This window comes from Peromyscus eremicus, chromosome 17 (genome assembly GCF_949786415.1).
Source record: "Peromyscus eremicus chromosome 17, PerEre_H2_v1, whole genome shotgun sequence".
NCBI classification, from domain to species: domain Eukaryota; kingdom Metazoa; phylum Chordata; class Mammalia; order Rodentia; family Cricetidae; genus Peromyscus; species Peromyscus eremicus.
The window spans coordinates 36,427,415-36,449,028 of NC_081433.1; the positions used below are offsets into that span (position 1 = coordinate 36,427,415).

The 21,614-nt window shown below is 41.5% G+C and overlaps 2 protein-coding genes across 5 annotated transcripts in view; one reads left to right on the forward strand and one right to left on the reverse strand.

Moving 5' to 3' along the window:
• Window positions 1-35: 35 nt before the first annotated feature.
• On the reverse strand, window positions 36-3,362 carry Ankrd37 (ankyrin repeat domain 37). Its single transcript, XM_059244986.1, has 5 exons — window positions 2,760-3,362; window positions 2,406-2,558; window positions 1,588-1,679; window positions 741-932; window positions 36-231 (listed from the first exon to the last, which is right to left on the reverse strand). Coding segments are annotated over exons 1-5 (465 nt in total). The 5' UTR covers window positions 2,787-3,362; the 3' UTR covers window positions 36-230.
• The window catches only part of Lrp2bp (LRP2 binding protein), a 29,993-nt gene continuing 10,818 nt past the window's right edge, over window positions 2,440-21,614 (forward strand). Inside the window, exons 1-5 of one of the 4 annotated variants that reach the window (XM_059244982.1) lie at window positions 2,440-2,855; window positions 10,280-10,366; window positions 12,266-12,386; window positions 13,090-13,202; window positions 14,087-14,200. In XM_059244982.1, the coding sequence (XP_059100965.1) occupies window positions 10,322-10,366; window positions 12,266-12,386; window positions 13,090-13,202; window positions 14,087-14,200 (393 nt within the window). In that variant the 5' untranslated portion in view covers window positions 2,440-2,855; window positions 10,280-10,321. Of the gene's footprint in view, window positions 2,856-10,276; window positions 10,367-11,720; window positions 11,955-12,265; window positions 12,387-13,089; window positions 13,203-14,086; window positions 14,201-21,614 lie in introns of those variants that run through there. The other 3 variants (XM_059244983.1, XM_059244985.1, XM_059244984.1) reach the window with 3 other exon arrangements.

The following is a 21,614-nucleotide window of genomic DNA, read 5'->3' on the forward strand; positions in this document are numbered from 1 at the left end:
AAAGAATCCACAGAAATTTTTATTCCTTGAATATTCTTTTAGCAAGTTAAATGACATAGCATGCACAGGCAAGATACAGTCATGTAAATACATGTATTCATGAATGTTCTCTTCACTTAGAAGAAAGTTTTCCTCCTCAGGAGTTTATCCATATGGTAAGCCACAGCCATGGCTTGTAGATCAGTCTGAAGTGAAGCCCTTCTTCAAACCTCTTCTTGCCCAGCAAGGTATCTGTTTTTGGGAAAAAGAGAAAAACATGTTGACATTAAAAACATTTTTAAGGAGACTGGAGAAATGGCTCAGTGGTAAGAATATTTGCTGCATAGTCATGAGGACTGGAGTTTGGATCCCAGCACCCAAGCACACGCCAGACATACTACAGATGCCTGCCTGGCCTGTACTTCCGGCTCTAAGGGATCCCATGCTCTCTCTCTGCTGGCCTCCACATGCACCCTTGAACACACACAGGCACATGAGTGCATTGATACCCAAGCATGCACACAATCTTTAAAAGAAAAAAAACACTTAAAAGAAGGAGGTCTCCCCAAATTTCTACCATATAAGATAAATTTTGGTCTCTAGAAGCTAGTAAGTAGTAACTATGACCAAGGGTTAAAACTTTAGAAAACAAAGTCTACTGGACCTCTGATCAGAATGCTGATACTAAGTGCAACCAGAAACTCTATGCCGGAAGAGAAAGCTGTAAAGGAGGAAGCAAACAGCAGCTGGAAGGTACGTACCAACACTTCCTCTTCAAAGCTCTGTTCTCCACACCTGGTAAGCTTCGCTTCTGTCTCAGTACTGGAGCACAGGGATCACCCGATGATTTTGTTGTCTGCGTACATTTAACCGTTGTTAGAAACCTGGCACATTCTGGAAATCCACACGACCAAGCAAGATCTTCAGCTGTTTGCCCATTCTTATTACATAAGCTGAAATTAGACAAAAGGTGAATTAAGTGAAAATTATTATTATTTTTCTAACAATGGAAATTGTAGCACATACCAACACTGGGTACAGAATAAATAAAAGGCACTAACAGAGGAGCTACAAGTAGTCCACAGTACGAGCGCGCGTGTACACGGGTGTGCACACACACACATGCATGCACGCACAGCATGTGCATGCACACGGGAATGGGGGTTAAAGAAAAGCTTAAGGAAATTAAGTTCTGTTCACTGTTGTATACTCAGTGGCCAGCACATTCCACACACCATGGGCATTCCATTATGTATTTTTATTCCATTATCGCATTTCACTCTTGAAGGAATTTGAACGGCTACAAGAGCACTGGTGTTCAATATTCTCTATATTGAGTACCTAAATATAGTCAATGAGAACTTCTAGAGGAAGAGTCTTCCTAAGCTGAAACTGCAGTGGAATCTGCCATGAGGAAGACTTGTACCTCTGAATGTTCAGGATCTATTTCCATTTACTCAATTTGATAATACTAGATAACACCACTGAAAGGATAACATCAACCAGTTGGGCAAGCATTATTTTTGAGATCATGTATAATTAGGCTTCAGGAGTATGATTAGTTTAATCTAAGAAAACAAAGCCCGCAGCCACTGATTTTATACTCACCCAATCTGGGCATCACTGGCCACGAGGAGGCTAAGGCACTCCAGGCTTCCAACTTTCGCTGCCTTATGGAGTGGAGTTTCTCCCAAAACATCCTTTAGGACAAGACAGCACATTAGTGTCTCCCCAACACTCTATGAAAGCCAGTAGGCAATCAAATATTAGCTATTTGATTAAAATTCTCTCACTGTGCTAATACAGAGTTTCCATTAATACACACAGCAGCCACTATCAGATACATTAAAATTGAAGGGAATGCCAGCAAATGAGAGTTCTACAGAAGCCAAAGGTTGAAAGTAAAAACTTCATCACACTCTAATGAAAACTACTGGAAGAAGTGATGCTGGGCATGGCTCCCACGTATTACTTCCTGGTCAACTGAGCTTGGACAAATAGCAAGTATTTTTAAAGCTACTGTAGATGTATACTACATAGCGTGATAGGCAGTGGCCACCTATTGCTAAAGAGCATTTGAAATGTGGCTAAACTGAATTGAGCTATGCCGTAAGAGTAAAATACACACTGGATTGTGAAATACGGTATGAAAGCAAAAATAAACTGGTACATCAATCATTACTGATATAATTACATACTGAAACAGAATTTGATTAAAATATTAAAATTAACCTCATGGCTTGTTTTTGCTTTATTAATGTGGATAATAAAGTTTCAAGTTACCATCTTGATTGTATACACACACACATACACACTGGAAATTCTTATATGCTTGTTTATACCAACTGAAACTAGCAGCTAAGTGCAGACTCTGGGTTGAGGGGGGGGGGGGGTTTGTTCATAGCAACAATAGGTTACCTAGTTACCTGTTGGTTGAGGTCAGCCCCTGTTTGCAGCTGCCAGAGAAGAAAGCAAGCAAGGCCGCCACCTGCAGCTAGGTGAACAGGCGACTGCTCCTGGGGATCTGGGGGTGCGTTGACTGATGCTCCTGTCTCCAGCAAATTCTTGAGGCCATCATCCTGCAGGAAGAAAACAGACTGTCACTGTCCTGCCTGAGCCCTCGCTGAGCTGAAAATCCACCCACCGCCACGAAAAAAAATAAAGAAAACAAAAATTTGATTTGGTAACCCAGCGGTCAGTCACTGTCACCCTTTCGAGAGCTCCTAAAACGGACCTCTTGCAAGACAGCCTGCAGGACTTAAAAGGGGCGGGAGTCTCACCTCCAGGTTGCAATTAAGCAACAGCATCGCCCACCTAAAGCAGATGACAGGAGTCCCCGGGAGTGCACAGAGGCTACACGGGCTGCACACTGGCAGGTAAGAGTGCACGGGACTGCCCCAACGTGGGGGAATTTAAAGCTCTCCGGGACTAGCAGGACGGCTCCTCCCCGCCGCTCCCTAGCCCGGGAGCGCCCCACGGTCTATTTCTCCACGGCGCCGTTTTCCCAGCCCGGCGGCGGCCTCACATACCCAAACACAGACACGTGCAGCGAGGAGCCCGGGAGCAGTGGGCGGGGGGAGAGGGAGGGGAGGAGCCTTCTGCGCGGCCCCGCCAGCTGATTGGCCAGTTCGAGGGCCCCCTGGCTCCGCCCCCTTCAGAGCGAAGCCCCGGCGGCCCTGGCACGCGTGCGCAGTGAAGGCGAGGCGCGGGGAGGGCGGAAGGCTTCGCTGCTGCCCTGGGGCGGCGGCCATGCTGCGTGCAGAGCTGGGCACGTAGCACCGGGTGGCGTCCAGCCCGGTCCGCCCTCTGGAGGAGCGGAAGTCGCTGGGGCAGGGTTTCGTGTCTGCGAGCGAGCACGTAGGCCGGAAGGGAGGGAAGGCGAGCCGAGCGGCGATCCCCGCATCCCACCCCACCCCACCCCACCCCACCACCCCTCATCCCATCCCGGGGCCCCCGGGCCGGAAGGAGGCTTCCTTCTGCCTCACGTCCTGCACCTCAGGAAGCTGAGGTGGACTGACTGGGCCAGCAGCGGCCTTGGGGGGCGCCGACGTGACCCTGACGGAGGGGGTGACCATAGGGGAACGCCCTCCCAAACTGTGTGAATTCTCAGTGAGACCAGGGTGGCAGGTCCTGTGAAATACGCCACCCATTGTCACGCGTCCCCTCCTAGAGGGCCAGACACACGCTCGCCTGGTCCTGCAAAGAGCTGGGAAATACAAGGAGGTTTGCCAAGACGAAGGATATGGCCCTCGCTGTGGTTATTTGGAACATGGGAAGGGAAACAGGTTATAGGGAAGAAGGCAACCAAATACTATTTAGGCCAGGTCATTGTTGACATCCGTGATCTGTTGACAGCAAGAAGCCCTGCGCTGTGACATGAGAAGGTCTCCCTCCACCAAAACCCAGAACTCAGACGGAAACATCAGATAAGCCGAAATCAAAAGGACACTTGGCAGGATACTTGGCCAGTACTACTCGAAGCAGTCAGGATCATGATAAGTCAGGAAGGGCTGAGAAACAGACCAGAGGAAACATAGTAATAACTTAGGATGAGATTCTAAAACAAAAACGGCATCACTGGTAGAATTCATGACAATCTAATAACTCTAATGTTTGAAATCCTGGTGATGTACCAATGTCGACTTTCTGATTGTGGTAAAAAGTAATGTTAACAATGGGGGGGGCACCCACAATACAGATAAGAGACTTATGGTCTGGTAAGCCTCAAATAAAATGTATAATTTAAAACATTTTATGTTTCTTTCTATAAGCCCTAGCTTTTAGGGGAGGTTTATTAAATATTTAGTTTGCTGTTTAATAGTATTCTGTCTCAATAGTTGTTACAGAAGATATCTGAACCAGTATGAAGCTAGTTTTAAAGAACATGTTTATCACAATCACAGATCTCCCAACCAGCTACAAAGTTTTCAACCATTTAGTTTCACTAACCAATATATTTCTTCGATAAGACAATATATTTCTTCGATAAGACGCACTGCCCATTTGGTGATCATTTGACAGGCTTAGACTGTTCCCTAGAACAGGGCTTCTTAAACCTTTTTCCACCATGACCCCTAAAGAGGCAAGGGCCTGAGAAAATTATGTTTTGATTCCAATTGCATAAGTGTATAAAACAGGTACAAATCAAACTTTTTTCTGATAATCTTAAATTTATTTTAACACAATTCTTTCATGTGTATAATTTTACAATTTATAAGGTTGTAATGCAATTTGCATACTAACAAAATGAATATGCTTTCTTATTTTTACATAAAAGAAATAGGCTAGTATTTGATATTAAAGAACATAGAGCAACTTCAGCCTTTTTTTAGAATAGGTGAAAATAAATCAACTGTAAAAGATGGAAAGGACCTGGGGAGAATATCTGAATTGGTAAAGTACTTGCTGAATTCAATCTCCAGCTCCCACATTAAAAACAAAACAAACAAATACAGCTACCTGTACCTGTAATTCCAGAGCCGTAGGGGTGAATCCCTGAGACTTGCAGACCCTGTCTCAAAAAGTATGTATATGTGGTTATCTAAGAGCCTAGCCTATAGAAAAATAACAGTGGCAAGTTCTACCTTAGAGCCTATGACTTCTTCATCCAGGATTATAGAAGCTTCTTCTAAGGAACAGACTTCAAATCCTAACAGAAGGCAGGAGACAAAGAATTGTGTTTGTTTTTTTGTTGTTGTTGTTTTGTTTTGTTTTGTTTTGTTTTGTTTTCAAGACAGGGTTTCTCTGTATAGCTTTGCACCTTTCCTGGATCTCGCTCTGTAGACCAGGCTGGCCTCGAACTCACAGAGATCCGCCTGGCTCTGCCTCCCAGTGCTGGGATTAAAGGCATGCGCCACCACCGCCCGGTTGAATTGTTTTTTTAATGAGGTGCATTTTTAAAAATATTTGTGGGCTTTTTTCTGTCTTGTATTTGTTCCTATAGTTTTTGGTCAGTTTTATGTTGTGCGTTTCCCTCATTTTTCTTGGGGGTAATAAAATTCAGATTTTTACAGAAAAAGTAGAAAGAAGAATCCTCATTTCATTTTTGATGTGGAAAAATAATATCACAGTAAGACAAAGACATGTTGGAAAGAATTTTCTAGACTCCTTTAGAGTTTCTGCATGCTATTTGTTATTCATTCAGGTTGTAGTAACTAGGTGACAAGAGATAGACAAGAATTTTACACACTCAAGGTCCATACTAACTGAACCATGTCTACTAAAATCCAAGATAGGATGGTAAGCTAGGTAGATACAGAAGAGGGGAAGGGAGGGGAGGGCAGAGAGAATGGCTGTCAATAAAATACACCTAAGATAAGATCCCAAGTGACCTATTTATTCCTCCTTTGGAACTTTCTCAAGCCTCTCAAATGGTTCCACCAGCTGACTGATAAGCATGAATCAGGGAAGGACATTTCAGACAGAAAGTAGGACAGTGAGAATAGGATCCCTTCCCTCCTGATTTCGAATAAAAGACCGCCTTCTCCTCTCAGAAGACAGCTCCTCTCTGTCTTGCTCTAAAATTGAAGTCTCTGACTTCCTCTGAGAAAGACGCACCATTTGCCAGAAGACAAGAGACAACTGGACTTACCTGTTACTCCAGAGCCAGCTAAGGACTTGGGGCAGGGACAGGCAGCCTTGTGGGTCTCTAGTGATTGTTTTCTAGATGGTTGAGTGTCTGCTTGAGATGCTTCTCATAGTCACGAGGACAGCAGATCAATTAAAATTTTTTCTCCTTCAGATTCTTGTCACTTTTGTATAATTGTCTCTGTTCTGAACTGTTGCCACACTGGGAGGGTGAGGAACAATTTTCCATATAAAAGTTTTATTCATATACTTTACTACACAATCTCCAAAAGTAGTAAATTGTCTCTCTCTGCACCATGTACTCATAACTACAATGGCATGAGCTTTTCTGTACAAATATATATATATATATATATATATATATATATATATATATATATGAATTATAAGCATATCTATTATCATTTACCACTGGGTGTTGAATGAAATCCACTCAAGAAAGGAGCTGATAATAGTTCATTGGTAGAGTACTTTCCTAATATGTGAGGCCCTAGGTTTAATCCCTGATATCAAAAGGGCAAAAGTAAGGGGGCTAAAAATAGAAAGCAAAGTTCCCCTGTGGGGCAGACAGACTCAAAGTGCTTGAAGCCTGACTCCGTGGTTTGTGCTGCCTTATGCAACTAGGATCCAACTGGAAATAGCCACTGGTGCCTCATCTCCACGGCCAGTTTCGGGATGGAAAGTAGTTTTATAAAACCTACTACCTCTGAATAGTGAGGCCCTTGAACTCTATTCAAATATGACCCAACTCAAATGGCCCTGGAGGCAAGGCCAGGTAATTTCTTCATAAAAAGGACTCCCTTTGAGGGACACAAGTCTCTTTCTGAGAACTGACCCACACAGTCTTTCCGTCTACAGTTAAAACTTTTCCATCACTTTTGTCTGGGTCTTTTGGTTGTGGGTCTTTTAGACTCACACCTTGGACACACCCAATACTGAACACACACAAAAGGACCTGGCAGCCATGGCTGGCCAACAAAGGTTTCCAAACAGGAAATGGCTGGATGAAAGACAGGATGGATGAAGCATGCAAATCCTATTTTTGCAGTTGGTGTTAAGGTTTTGAATATGTCATCTTTCTTCATCGGTTTCAATGCTCACAGAATACAAGGTAAATTGGAGAAAAATAAAGGAAATGCTACTTGGTTCTCAGTGAATGCTTACCATAACCTAGCAGGTTGTAATAGGCATTTACTCTACTTCTACCTTTTCCTTCTCATTCAGAGAATGATGTAAACTTGTCATACCCAAAAAGAAGGACATGGGAGCAAGTGCTTTCACTTTAAGTAAACAAATGGCCTTCCTGGGAAGGAAAGAAAAGGAGAATCAATCACTGCTTCAATCTTGTCTTGGCAATAACGAACATCTTGCCACAAATCAATGACAATGGTTTTCTCTTTCTCTCACATACGGATAGATTATGCTCTCGGTTGATATATGACTGTTACTAGCTTGTCTCATGGATACTGGCAGAAGACAAGACAGATGACCCTACTGCTCATTGAAAACACAGCAGCTAGTGTTGATGGCATGATATTTGGACCAGTTCTACAGCCCACCTCGTCCCCCAGTTCTCACAGAGGTGTCTCAAAGGCACAAGCAGCTGGGATGCTTGGTATACACAGAAGACTCATTATGAAAAAGGCATACTAACCTTGAGCAATTCAATACCTGTGAGGAAAGCAAGCCTGCCCTTTGTCTGTAGGGACGCATTACTGTTGTAGAATATTATTTTAAGGTGTGTTACTTCTGTTTATGTTGCATTTGTTTAACTCTGAAGCTGTGTTACTGTGCCTGTCTAAAACACCTGATGGCCTAATAAAAAGCTGAATGGCCAATAGTGAGGCAGCAGAAAGGATAGGTGGGGCTGGCAGGCAGAGAGAATATATAGAAGGAAAAATTTGGGAGAAAGAAAAAAAAGAGAGAGAGAGAGAGGAGCCAGAGAAGGAGGAGGACTCTAGGGGCCAGCCACCCAGCTACACAGCAAGCCACAGAGTAAGAAACAAAGAAAGGTATACAGGAATAGAAAAGGAAAAGCCCAGAGGCAAAAGGTAGAGGGGATAATTTTAAGTTAAGGAAAGCTAGCTAGAAACAAGCCAAGCTAAGGCCAGGCATTCATAATTAAGAATAAACCTCCATGTGTGATTTATTTGGGAGCTGGGTGGCAGGCCCCCCAAAAGAGTAAAACCCCCAACAACACATTACCTTATCCTTGGAGGTTACTAACTGAAAACAGGCCCCAGAGAAAGGCTCAAGGAAGAACACATAGCATCTCGAATTCTTCATACATTCAGCAAGAATGTGCAGGGGCACCCTCCATGGATTGCTTCTCCCTGCCCCCATTCAGTTCTCTGTAGCACTGGCTGTCCTGGAACTCACTCTGTAGACCAGGCTGGCCTCAAACTCAGAGATTCGCCTGCCTCTGCCTCCTAAGTACTGGGGTTAAAGATGTGTACTACCACAGCCTAGCTGGATTGCCTCTTTTAATAGGACAATGGTCTAAGTGGATTGTCTGCTGGATTCATGACTGGCTAGGGACAAATGTATAGAAAGGGGTGGTGTGAGCTGTTGTCAGCATTCGGAGCAGCTGACTTTGAAGGCATAGGGACACTCAGATCCTCATCTGAGAAGGGAATGTCGTCTGCTTCACCCACTCTTCTTCGCCAAGTCACAGGTTCTGGTTACAGGGATACTCAGTGGGTAAAATCGCTTAGAGTGCCAAGACTTTAGCACCCGAGTTTAATCCTAGGAGCCACATGGTAGAAAGGGGATAACTGAGTCCTGCAGCCTGATCTCTGACTTATGAGCTCATGCATACACACACACACACACACACACACACACACACACACACACACACACAAACACACACACACACACACACATAAACACACATAATAAAAAATTCAAAAGCACAGGTTTTTTTCTGATTATATGTTATCAATGAATGCTCACAGTTTCTATCCCAGGATGGTCTAAGTTCACGACATAGTATGCACACAGCTGTTCAGCTTCAGATGATTTTATGCTGAATGTCAAAATTTGGCAGAATGAATACAGACTCTCAAATTTAAAATCTTTTCTTAGCTCTCGCCTCTCATCTTGAAAGCACTAAATTTGAATAACCTCCTCTAGCAGTCCTCCCTGTTAAAAATCAGAGTGGAAATTACCACTCAGAAATTGGCTTTTGTTAGAGACAGCCTCATGACTGTGGGGACCATCCATGATCAGGTCCCAGGGGTGGGAGAGCAATTATAGGTATTATGTGAACATTAGGAAAGTTAGATTAAAGTCAAAATTAGGGAACACAGAGCAAGGCTTGCTCTTCTCCTCCAAGATACATGTGTTCACAGCATGGGTTGTCAGTTCTCCATGTCCAGGGTACAAACTTGAGAGGATGTAGCTGTGTGAGCCAAAGTTACATTTTAAGTTTTAATTACTGTGCCTTAGAGATCTATAAAACAAAAATGCCTCTGATCTGCAAACCCCTTGCCCAAGGACAGAGTTCCTGAAATGCTGAAGGCTATTGTTTATGGGAGATAACAAGCCACATGTTTTCACTTCCCTAAACAGGTTTGTTTGACCCATCTGCACCAGATGTGCTCGATCACACGTGGGTAGGAGTTTCCTAGGCAGGAAATATGTCAGGATACATGCTTGTTCCTGATCGGACCTGATGGGAAATGCAGTGAATTATGGGTTTTCCTTCTTAAGCCCTTGCCATATTTGATTCTGGGCCATTTCCTGGGGACCTGGGTATGGACCTGGCCAGAGCCCATCCACCTGGGCAGTGTTTAATTAAAGCTTGCTTCATTCTTGGCTTTAAACTGTGGTGGTAGTCTTATTCTTGATGGGTGGGGTTAACAGAAGCACTGATTTCTACAGACTGCAGGGCCAGTTTCTCAAACTATCAGCTTCTTAAAGTGGTGGGCCCACATTTCTAACACACGTAAACATTACGTTCGCTTTTTTTTTTTTTTTTTTTGAGGAGAAAGACAGAGTTAAGCAAAATAATATGTGGGTGGGTAGGGTGCCCTTGCCAACAACTTTGATATTAGGTGAATCACCTCCCTCCTTTCAACAGAGCTCAAAATGATCCCCATTTCCTCAAGTTTTATAGGAGTCAGAACTTTAAAAAACAAAAACCAAACAACAACAAAAACCCTCACATTTAGTAGGAGCGGAATGAATCCTTTTCTCGGCTGTTTTTCAGGTCCTCTGAAATACTTCTGAAGCCACTAAAACAACAGAAACCATGTGCAGCCCTATTGTCGAAGACAACAATGTGAATTTAAATGAGGTATGGTATTGTTTGTGCTTTCTTTTATTTCTGGTGCCTTTCTTGGACTTGCCAAGGGTTCTCTAAACCAGTCGATGTCAATCTCTGGGTCGCGACCCCTTTGGGAGTTAAATATCAGATATCCTGCATCTCAACGATTTACATTATGATTCGTAACAGTAGCAAAATTACAGTTAGGAAGTAGCAATGAAAGTAATTTTATGGTTGGAGGTCACCACAGCACGAGGAACTGTGTTAAAGGGTCCCAGCATTAGGGAGGTTGAGAGCTGCTGCTCTAAACCGTTTTGGAAATAATAGCATACGGTGTTAATGTCTTCGGTGAAATAAAAACCTGTCATTCGGTTTTCTGAGGGGTGGTTGACAGGGTGCTGTCCTTCTCTTGGGATCATTTTCTTCTAAATATCTTACACATGTTGCTTTGCTCATTTGGGAATTTCACAACCTTTAGTGGGAACTTAGATTTTGAAATACACATAATCTAATTACTTTATTTTTTTTAAGATTTATCTTTATTTTTATGTGTATCTGTCACTCGTGAGCAAATGACAGCAGAGGCCAGAGGCGGGTGGTCCTCCCCTGCAGCTAGAGCTACAAGTGGGAGTGACCCACCCAAAGTGGGCTCAGGGAACCACACTCAGATCCCCTGGATGTACTTTGTTTGTTTTTTTAATTAATTAGTTTTTATTTTATGTGTTATGTGTGTTTTGCCTGCATGTATGTATGTGCACTACACATGTGCCCAGTACCTGCATAAACCAAAAGAAGGCATCTGATCCCCTGGAAGGAACTAGGGTTATAAACAGTTGTGAGATGCCACGTGGTTGGTTGGGAATTAAACCCTGGTGCTCTCAATTGCTGAGCCCTCTCTCCTGTCCGGAACCAATAACTATGTTTGTTTGCTTGTTGGTCTGGTGGTTGGTTAGTCGGTTGGTTTTGGGACAGGGTCTCATTATGTAGACTAGGCTGGCCTTGAGCTCGCACAGATCTGTCTGCCTCAGCCTCTTGAGTGCTGGAATTGAAGACATTAGGCCCATTAACTTGTATATCAAGGAAAGGACACTTTAAGATCCTTTACTACAAACTACAGATGAAGAAATTAGCTCCCACGTACAGACATTTCAGTGAGGTGGTTGTTGTTGTTGCTAACTTAGTAAACCATTTCTCCTTCTTTTGAGTCCCACTCTCATCTAATCAAGCAGCTTGTTGCCTAACATGGTATCCTGTGAGTACATAAATACAGCTTCCCAATCACACCAAGTTTCTCTTGAGATCTTCGGTAGACCACCAATCAGAGACCTCGCCTGGGAGCTGGCTCCTGATTGGTGGAAGCAAGTTGAAACAGTAGAATGTCAAAGAGCAAAAAAAAAAACCAGAAAGAATAAAAAGCATAGCAACAACAGAGTTTGCTGTCCTCACTCCCCTCAGCCTAGGCCAACCTGGACTCCTTCATCCCCAATGAGGTGGCCCCTACCTTTTATATGAAGGCTCTGATTCACCATACAGCGGTGATCCATCTGATAACATGGCAATCCAATACAGACCGGAAGAGAAAACTGAGCAACACAGCTAAAATACAGTGTGTTCCCAGGTAAAACAGACGAATGCTTCCATTCTAAATGGATTACTCCCATAAGCCACAGGAAGTCCCTAGTGACCGGAACCATGTCGGTGAGCAGTGTCACCTGTTGCCACTAGGTGGCAGCAGTTGTGAATGCCAAGGCTCACGGATATGCGTGTGAACTCACCGTCAGACAGGAATGTCTGCTCACTCAGGGTCCTGCGGGCTGGCAATGTGGGGCAGATGCCTTGAGAATGGCTTCCAACCAGGAGTGAAGTCTCCCTTTGTGCTTTTATGGAAGAAGGGATTTTAATCATCATATGTGTTCTCCTTGTTTACAGGATCCACGCTGTGGAGACAGGATGAAACTCACCAGTGAAAAGTTGCCCAAAAACCCTTTCTCTCTATCTCAATATGCTGCTAAAAAACAGAAATTCTTCCAATGGAAGAAGGAAAAGCCTGGTATAAAATATGAGTGTTAAATCTTTGCTTGAATAATATTTTTACTGAAATTCTGTGTATGCTAGAATGAACAAGAAAAGAAAGGCATATCATTGGTTTCCAAGATATCATTACTATTATTATATTACTTGCTAGCTTTCCTGGAGGTTGGTGACCTTCTTAACTCAGACAGCAAGCTGACCCTGGAGGTGTCTCACAATTCAAGCCTGATTATGGTTTTACCCTCAGGACTTAAGGATAGCTTCTAGAAAAGAGAAGCTGGGTGTTGCTTCCCTCAGAGAATGCAACATGGTGCTTTACTGCAAATAGATATTTAAAGCTATTTTTATATAGGCTTTAACAACTAAAGTGGAGACGGTCAGCTCATTTGATCAGTACCTTCTAAGTATGGCTCAAGCTAAGCATTTAACTCACGCACAAGACAGCTTTGCCCAATGGATGCAGAGAGTGCATTCGAGTGCCTAGCTAGCAATGAACAGTAGTCCCAAACTCAGTAAGCATTTATTGATTATATAAGGTGTTATATTAGATGCTGTGATCATGACTTTAGTTGGATCATATTCTTTCTTGGAGCTAAGTTTTAGGAACTAGAAGTTGAAAGGAAACTGTATTAGTAGCATCTAATGAATCCTCCGTTACATATGGCTTTAAGAGAGAATGTTCACATTATACAGTTAATGCAATTTTTACCTTTCTGAATCAGATTATTACCGCCATGCTAATTTGGTGGATACAGCATTGCAGTTCCTAAAAGAAAGAATAAAAAGAGGGGATGCTATGGCGTATTTTCTAAGAGGTCAACTCTATTTTGAAGAGGTACCATTTTTGGTCTTTTTTTAAAATTTTGTATAAATGTATTGTTAGGACTTAATTGTTGGGGTTACTTGGTATTAGTGGAGCAATTACATAGAGTAGATAAGGCCTTGGGCCCCACCCCCAGTGTCACACAAAAGGTAGAGGCAGTAGATGGTCACGGCAAACTTTCAAGTGCGTTTCTTAGACTGTTATGCCTGAGAAATTCTGTGAAATCACATAGGCTATGGTTTTGCGGCTTTATGTGGGGCACACAGATATAAGATTAAGGGGCTATCTGAAGTTATTCTAAAAGAGTCATTTTGAAAGATCCATTTCACACTGTAAGTTGAAAACATACGTTTTATGTTTTTTTTCACAATATGTATCATTCACAAGCTATTTGCATATTAATAGTAATTGAATTCCCTGATTATTTGATATGAAAAGTAGCTTTTCATGTATTTTATGCGTCATGAGGAGGCCATTTCCTTCCTTAGCCACGGTATGGTGGGATAGCTTGGTAGGTAGGCCTAAGAGAAATTCTGTGTGCTATCTTATTAGCTTCAGTACTAGAGCTTTGGTTTTTCATCAGACCCCAAGGAACCGTCCCCAGTCCCTCATGATTCTTTGAGTACTCATGAAATCATTAGTTCAAATCTTCCCGTCTCTTTTACCTTTTGATACTGGTACCTTCATTTACTCTAAATATCTTCTGAGGCGCCAGTGTCCTCAGCCTATCTGAGATGGCACAGATGTCTTAAGACAATGTCTTCTGGGTTTGAGTGGTTCCAATATGGCGCATCACCTGTTAACTGTGTATCCTTAGGCACAAATGACCATTTGATGCTTCAGGTCAGAGTTACTTTAAACACATAATAAAATGAAATATTCTTTGGGGATTTCAGGGCTGGTATGAAGAAGCCTTGGCACAGTTTGAAGAAATCCAGGAGAATGATCATCAAGCAATTTATCAGCTAGGAGTGATGTATTATGATGGGTTGGGGACCATCCCAAATGCCGTAAGTTATTGTTTTGTTCGTAGTGTTTAGGATTTCACTGCAATGGATTATTTGATGCCATGTTTGTGTTTTAACAATGTGTCTCCATTTTTACACCTTAATATTTAATTTTTAGTATTTTAATGAACAATGATGTCACTGTAGACATATATAAAAGGCAAAGGTAAATTCTTTGGGTCCCTTTCCACTCTGTCCTCCTTCAGCTCCAAATCTAAGCTAACAGCTTTTTGTCATAATTAGATTCAAATGTCAGTGAGCTTCTTTGTACTTGAACTTAAATGACCATCCCTCGACAACTACAGAAATGCTTGATCTTTCTAGTGATTTCCTCCTCCATATGAACACAAGGACTTATTCTCAAGAAAGACCTCCATGCTGAAGGTGCCACTATATTTTTGTTCCCACCGTGAGCAAGTCTAGTGAAATAAATATGCACTGCCACTTCTAATTCATTGGGTGCCACTTAGGACCATTCCATCTCTCCTGGAAAACATAGTTTACCACTGCGTGTAGTTGGCTGTTTTTTATTCTTTCGGCTCTTTTCTCCTTTGAGGGCCCCACTACCCAGCTCTCAAATAAATACAGAGGCTTATTCTTACTTATACATGCCCGGCCTTGGCTTGGCTTGTTTCTTGCCAGCTTTTCTTAACAATTATCCCATCTACCTTTTGCCTCTGGGCCTTTTCCTTTTTTTCTGTATATCTTACTTTTACTCTTACTCCATGGCTGTCTGGGTGGCTGTGTGGGTGGGTGGCTGGCCCCTTCTTTTCTCACTCTGATCTCTCTTGCTTTTCCTTCTCTTTATTCTCTCTGCATGCCAGTCCCACCTGTCCTTTCTCCTGCCTCATTAATGACCGTTCAGCTCTTTATTAGACCATCAGGTGTTTTAGACAGGCACAGTAACACAGCTTCACAGAGTTCAACAAATGCAACCAAAAAGAATGCAGCACATCTTTGCATCATTAAAGCAAATGTTCCAAAGCATAAACAAAAGTAACACACCTTAAAATAATATTCTACAACAACTGAATTTCCTTTGTTGTGGTCTAGGGACAGGCAAGAGCTCAGATTCTTTTTCTGAACATAGTTCTCATGATTAACAATGTGCCCTTCTATATGTTGAAATGTTTCCTGAAAAGATTATAGACATCCCATGAACTCTCACATTAGAAATTTCACATAAAATTTACATAAAAGAATTCTTATACACTGTACAAATAGTACAGATGTCTATAGTTTTCAATTTTGAGGGGCCAAAGTCAGAAATAGGCACTGTGGGGAAAGATTTTGATAACCTTGCCTGAGAAATTACGTGGTCAATTTGCTATAGATTTTCTCAGTTGCAAAATGTGAGTCTTTAAGGGTCATTTATAAGCTTCTATAATTCACCACACAAAAAAAAAAAATGTTCCTTGCTATCATTAGCTCTCAACGTGCTGTTGAAAATATTTTCCCTTATTTTTTAAAAAAATGATTGCAAAGCTATACAAATATGGATAAGATTTAGAAAATAAAATTTGAATCACTTCAAATTCTACCATCAAATGTGAATACTTATTATTGGTACTCAATTATGATGCAGGTATTAATTTGACATAGATTATGTTTATTGACAAAGGACACCCAAAATTCTTAGGTTAAAAAATGATAGAGTCAGCAAAATGGTTAAGTAAGTACAAGTACTCACTGAGCAAGCCAGACAACCAAGTTCGATCCCTGGACCTCAAGGTAAAAGAAGAGAATTAAGTTGCAAAAGTTGTCTTCTCAGCCAGGCGGTCGTGGCGCACGCCTTTAATCCCAACACTCGGGAGGCAGAGCCAGGCGGATCTCTGTGAGTTCGAGGCCAGCCTAGTCTCCAAAGCGAGTTCTAGGAAAGGTGCAAAGCTACACAAGAGAAACCCTGTCTCGAAAAACCAAAAAAAAAAAAAAAAAAAGTTGTCTTCTCGCCTCCACACATGCACCATGGCATGTGTATACACTCACTAAATTTTTAATTTAAAAAAATAATAAAAATTAAAACATTAAAATGGAATGGATAGTACAGTCCTATACTAAAATTTTCTGTGTGTATTTTTATAAGCAATCTATCCATAACAAAATATGTGACAGGATGTATCTTGGTTATATGCAAACACTACACCACTTTGTATAAGGGACCTGAGCATCCATGACTTTTGTGTGCATGGAGGTCTTGAAACCGTTCACTGAGGATGTCAAAGAATAACTAACTGTATTTGTATTGCATGAGTATGTGTGTCTACACACACAAACACACATAGATTTATTTATATACATAAACACTTTGGGAAAAAAGACCATACAATATATACCAATCTGTGATATATTTTTTTACCATAATAATTTTGAATGTCCTTCCTTGTTAATGAACATAATCTACATTATCACTCTAATACCTGCACCATAACCAATTACTCATCAGTAATAATTTTAGGCCTTATGTATGTTATCTTATTGAAGACCAAGAGTAAATAAACTGAGTTTTGGAGAGCATTATTATAATATGACTTTCTCATTCCAATTGCTTTTTCTCATTGTATAAATAAATTTCACATGCTACCCAAATAACAATTAATAAGTTTTTAATTTTCAAGGTTACTTAGATATAGCTTTCTGTGTTCACAAGCAAATCTGTCCTATCCATAAGGGTCTAAAATTCCAAATTCTAAATGCAAATGTTTTTTTTTTTTTTTCCAGAGCTGAGGACCGAACCCAGGGCCTTGCTCTTGCTAAGCAAGCGCTCTACCACTGAGCTAAATCCCCAACCCCAACAAATGGGTTTTTTAATATCAGCCTCCCCAAACCTTGGCTTAAACCACTTGCAGTCTGGTCTTGTGACTATTACTTAACCTTTCTGAACTCTTTAAGATAAGAATAAATTACCCTGGGGAGATATCTGCCATCTCCCCTCTCCCTTGGCCACAGCTGACCTTGATAACTGACCATAGTCCACATTTGAGCTAAATCTAGGCCTAGCATTGGATCCTTTGTCAATACAAAAATTTTAAGAAGACATTACCATTAAATATTTTTTGTAAATTTCATGTGTTATGTACATTTATGAAATAAAGGTCATCAGCCTAACTAACACAGTTGTTAACAGACTGAAGGATAGCATATAAAAACATCGGGCATATCAACATCCCTTCGTCATTTTCTTCTCTTTCAACCTTGTATAAAGCTATCAATGGAGCCCATACTTTAGATGCCTAAATTTTCTTTCATTTTTCACTCTTTTTTATCATATGATGAAATGAATGGATGGATGGTAGATAAGAGGACTATTTGCATTAAATACAGGATATTTTACATTAACTACTTGTTTAAAGTTTAGTGGGATCCATGACTGCAATGCCCTTCCTCCGAAGCAAACCCAGCTGACCTCACTCTTCTTAACGCTGGTCTCTTAAGACCTGAAATGCCCTTACCTCATCTGATTCTCTCAAATGTGGATGTCCACGTCTCTTTCCGTCACCACCCCATGTTTATAATGAAGTACTTCTCATCTGTCTTTGCTCAGTCATCTCTTCAAGCTACTTTTCTCAGTGCTGAAGAACATAAGACTTCAGCCTTAATCTGTCCGCTCTCCCAAAGTATGTATATCTAGTCCCACCATAGCTAACATCTTCTGCACATTTAAAAGGCTATCATACCAAAATCGCATTCTGAAGTGCATAAAGCAAATCACCCAGCACCCTGTAAATGTTTAACATGCAAGTCTCGGTTCCTTTATTCAACATCTAAGACATCTACAAATATAGCAATTAGAATACAAATAGGTCCTAATACCTGAAACAGTAGGGTTTCTTTGTGCACTAGTATCCTTCATAGGGGTTATAATCATCCTTAAAATTGCCCTTGAAAGAGGACTGGAGTGATGTCTAAGTGATTAAGAGCATCTGGATAGAGGACCCCAGGTTCAGCTACCAGCACCCAGTTTGGGCATCTCACAACCACCTGTACCTCCAGCTCTTTTCTGAACTCCTTGGGCACCACATCATATGTGACCATACACACACCGCCTTACCCCACCCCCACATATACACATGACTTAAATAATTTTTAAAAGACGAACAGGGGCTGGAGAGATAACTCAGCGGCTAAGAGCACTGGTTGCTCTTCCAGAGGCCATGGGTTCAATTCCCAGCACCTACAATGGCAGCTGACAACTTTCTGAGACTCTAGTTTCAAGGGATCCGATGCCCTCTTCTTGCTTCTGAGGGCACTAGGCATGCATATGGTATGTAGAAATACATTCAGGAACAACACCTGTGTGTGTGTGTGTGTGTGTGTGTGTGTGTGTGTGTGTGTGTGTGTGTGTATCTGTCTGTCTGTCTCTGTGTCTGTCTGTCTGTCTCTCTGTGCACTAGGCATGCATATGATACATAGAAATACATTCAGGAACAACACTTGTGTCTGTTTGTCTGTCTGTCTGTTTGTATGTATGTATATCTTAAAACAAAATAAAACAAAACAAAATTTCCTTGAATGACATAAACAAAGCTTGAAAGAGCCATCTCCACTCCCTGGGCCAGGAGCACTTACTACACAGCCTGTGAGTGCTGGACTCAGTACTTGTGAACTGTACAGACTGATTCCATTGATGTATTATTTACTCAGTCTTTAATGCCTCACCATTACAGATGATGTCAAAACAGTCCAAGGCACTGGATAATCAAAGATGAGAAGGAAAGGGACAGGTTGTCTAAGGAAGGCTCTTTGTGAAGCTAAACATTATGGACTAAGATACTCACATGTGGGGCTGGAGAGATGGCTCAGAGGTTAAGAGCACTGACTGCTCTTCCAGAGGTCCTGAGTTCAATTCCCAGCAACCACATGGTGGCTCACGACCATCTGTAATGAGATCTGGTGCCCTCTTCTGGCCTGCAGACATAACACTGTATACATAATAAATAAATAAATCTTAAAAAAAAAAAAAAAAAAAAAAGATACTCACATGTGCCAGACACAAAGGAGCAGTCAGGGAGGTTTTCATCAAACAGGAGACACAGACCGAACCTTTTCAATTAAAAAAATAAATAAATAAGCCACGAGGGGATGAACGTCATTTAGACAGACAAAGCAACGGCATCCTTTGGCAGCTGAAATCCAGCTTCTCCACTCAAGTCAGCCTATGAACTAAAATCATCACAGAAAGTGTGGGTAGCCAACAGTTGCCCATCACAGTGCTGGAGATGAATAAGCCGCTTAGTTACTAGCCCACCATACGTAGGAGCCTGGGCTCAAGCTGGACTCTCAGTCTTCCTGGAACACCCTAACTACTCTCTGAGGCACTTTCCGTTTCATCTGCCCACGGAAGCCTATGGTATAGGTCACATCAATGACGTCAAGGGCTGGAAGTTTAGCTCAGGGCGGAGCTGTGTGATGTGCTCGTCCTGTTCCCAGCTCTGCAGAATGAACGAAGTAAAACAGTTAAGGTCAGGAATGTAAATAGACATCCTCACTCCATCAATCTTTTATGAGCATCAAATAATAAAACAGCTTTTAGGGAATGGTATTAAAACCCACTCTAAGAAACATTTTCAACAAGATTAATCACCAGGAAGATGAATAGTGGATGACTGGGAAACTATTACACCTAGGAACTGACTAATTCATTCAGACATTTTAACATCTGGCAAAACAAGGCCGTCTCAAGTGATTTTGTTCTCCCTTGATTTGTTGGGTTTATTAAATGACATCATGTCCAAGACAGGGAAGAAAGAATCTGTTATACCTTATGCAGCTGGTTTCTTTATTATTATTATTTTTACAGCAACATTGAATTATTTCAAAATCCACTGTGCTTTTAGAGAATGTTATCAGGGCACCAGAGTGTATCCGTGTGAGATGGCTCAGGCGGTAATGGTGCTTGCCACCAAACTGCAGGGTCAGAGTTCACTCCCTGGGACCCACGTGGTGGAAGGAGAGAACTGATTCTCCCAAAATATTGTCTTTTGACTTCCACATACACACCACGACATGTGCTCACCCCCCGCATGCATACATGCACACAGCTATACATACATATGCACACTAAGATTAAAAATATAATACAAGATATAATATAACAATATAAATATAAAATAAGATACAAAAAGGTGGTTCAAAGTCTCAAGACCAGTTCTGATGTTCACTCTATTGCCGTCTTGTGCTTCTTTGGTATTTATTGGAATTGCAGTAATAAGATCTCAGTCAGTTGGCTACTAAAATTAACTAAGAATGAGAAGACTAGAAGACCTAACAGAGGAATTATGGGGGAGGTAGCCGTCCCTCCATGAAGCAAGCTGATACCATAACGTATTCATCATACGTTCACACCATGTGACTTTCCATGTCTTTCTCTGGAAGGAAAATCCTTTCCGAGTGCTAGTTTTATTTTTATGTGTGCTTCTTAACTCAGTGCCCCCATTTACATTTAAATCACATCAAGACTCAACCATCACAAGAGTTATTATCATCTAATATGAGATTTAGAAATAAGTACTAAGAAAATTACCACAATGGTGGGTTAATAGCCACAGCCCTGTCTTTCTAAAGTCTTTGAAATAGTCACATCTACAGAAAGAATTTATCAAAGAAAGAGACCAATTGAAACTTCCTAAAGAAATAATTGACTACCAACTTTAATCGGCTGCTCGTTTGTGTTCTGTTGTCATCCATGAAGGATGGCTTCCTAAATGAGCTCCCGTGATTCTGAAAGATCTTCCCGGCTCCTTTCTGCCCCTTCTTGCCTCTTTCCTGTGTTCTCTTTTTGCTTTCTCTTTCTCTGGAAGACAAGTAAGTTGGTCCCATTTTCTCCCGTGGAGTACCATTGTCACCCTTGCATTTGCCTTCTGTTAATCCTGGCGGTTGATTGGATGTTTTCTTCTTCGAAGTTGGCTCTGGTTGTAAAATGGCGCCCTTTATTTCCTCATAGTTGTGATGGCTACTTGGTGATTTGTTTTCTGTTTAACCTACTTATCCCTCACTGGAAGGCAAGCTTTACAAATCAGGAGGTGTGTCTGTCTCCGTCATTGCAATATGCCCAGCTATCAGATCTATAGCAGACTCGGGGAGTATCGGACCTTGTGGTCCCATGCTGACACTGTTACCAAGATCTTACTTCCAGTGAGTTTTCAAGGAATTTTACTAGAGATAGAGCCTATCTTCTGAGAAAAATTACCATGCCACCTGCTACTCTGGTAAAATGTTTTCCCTTCTTACAAATGGACTCAGTAATGCAGGAAAAGAATAATATATATCATAGCCTAGAGTTTTAGTCAGAAGTTGGATAGTTCAACATAAGGGAACCTGCAAATACAGCATACTACTTTGATAGGTTAAATGAAAGAAGCCATCATGGTTTCAGTGTGTGCTAAAAAATTCCATGAAATGCCTTATTTACCCATGGTAA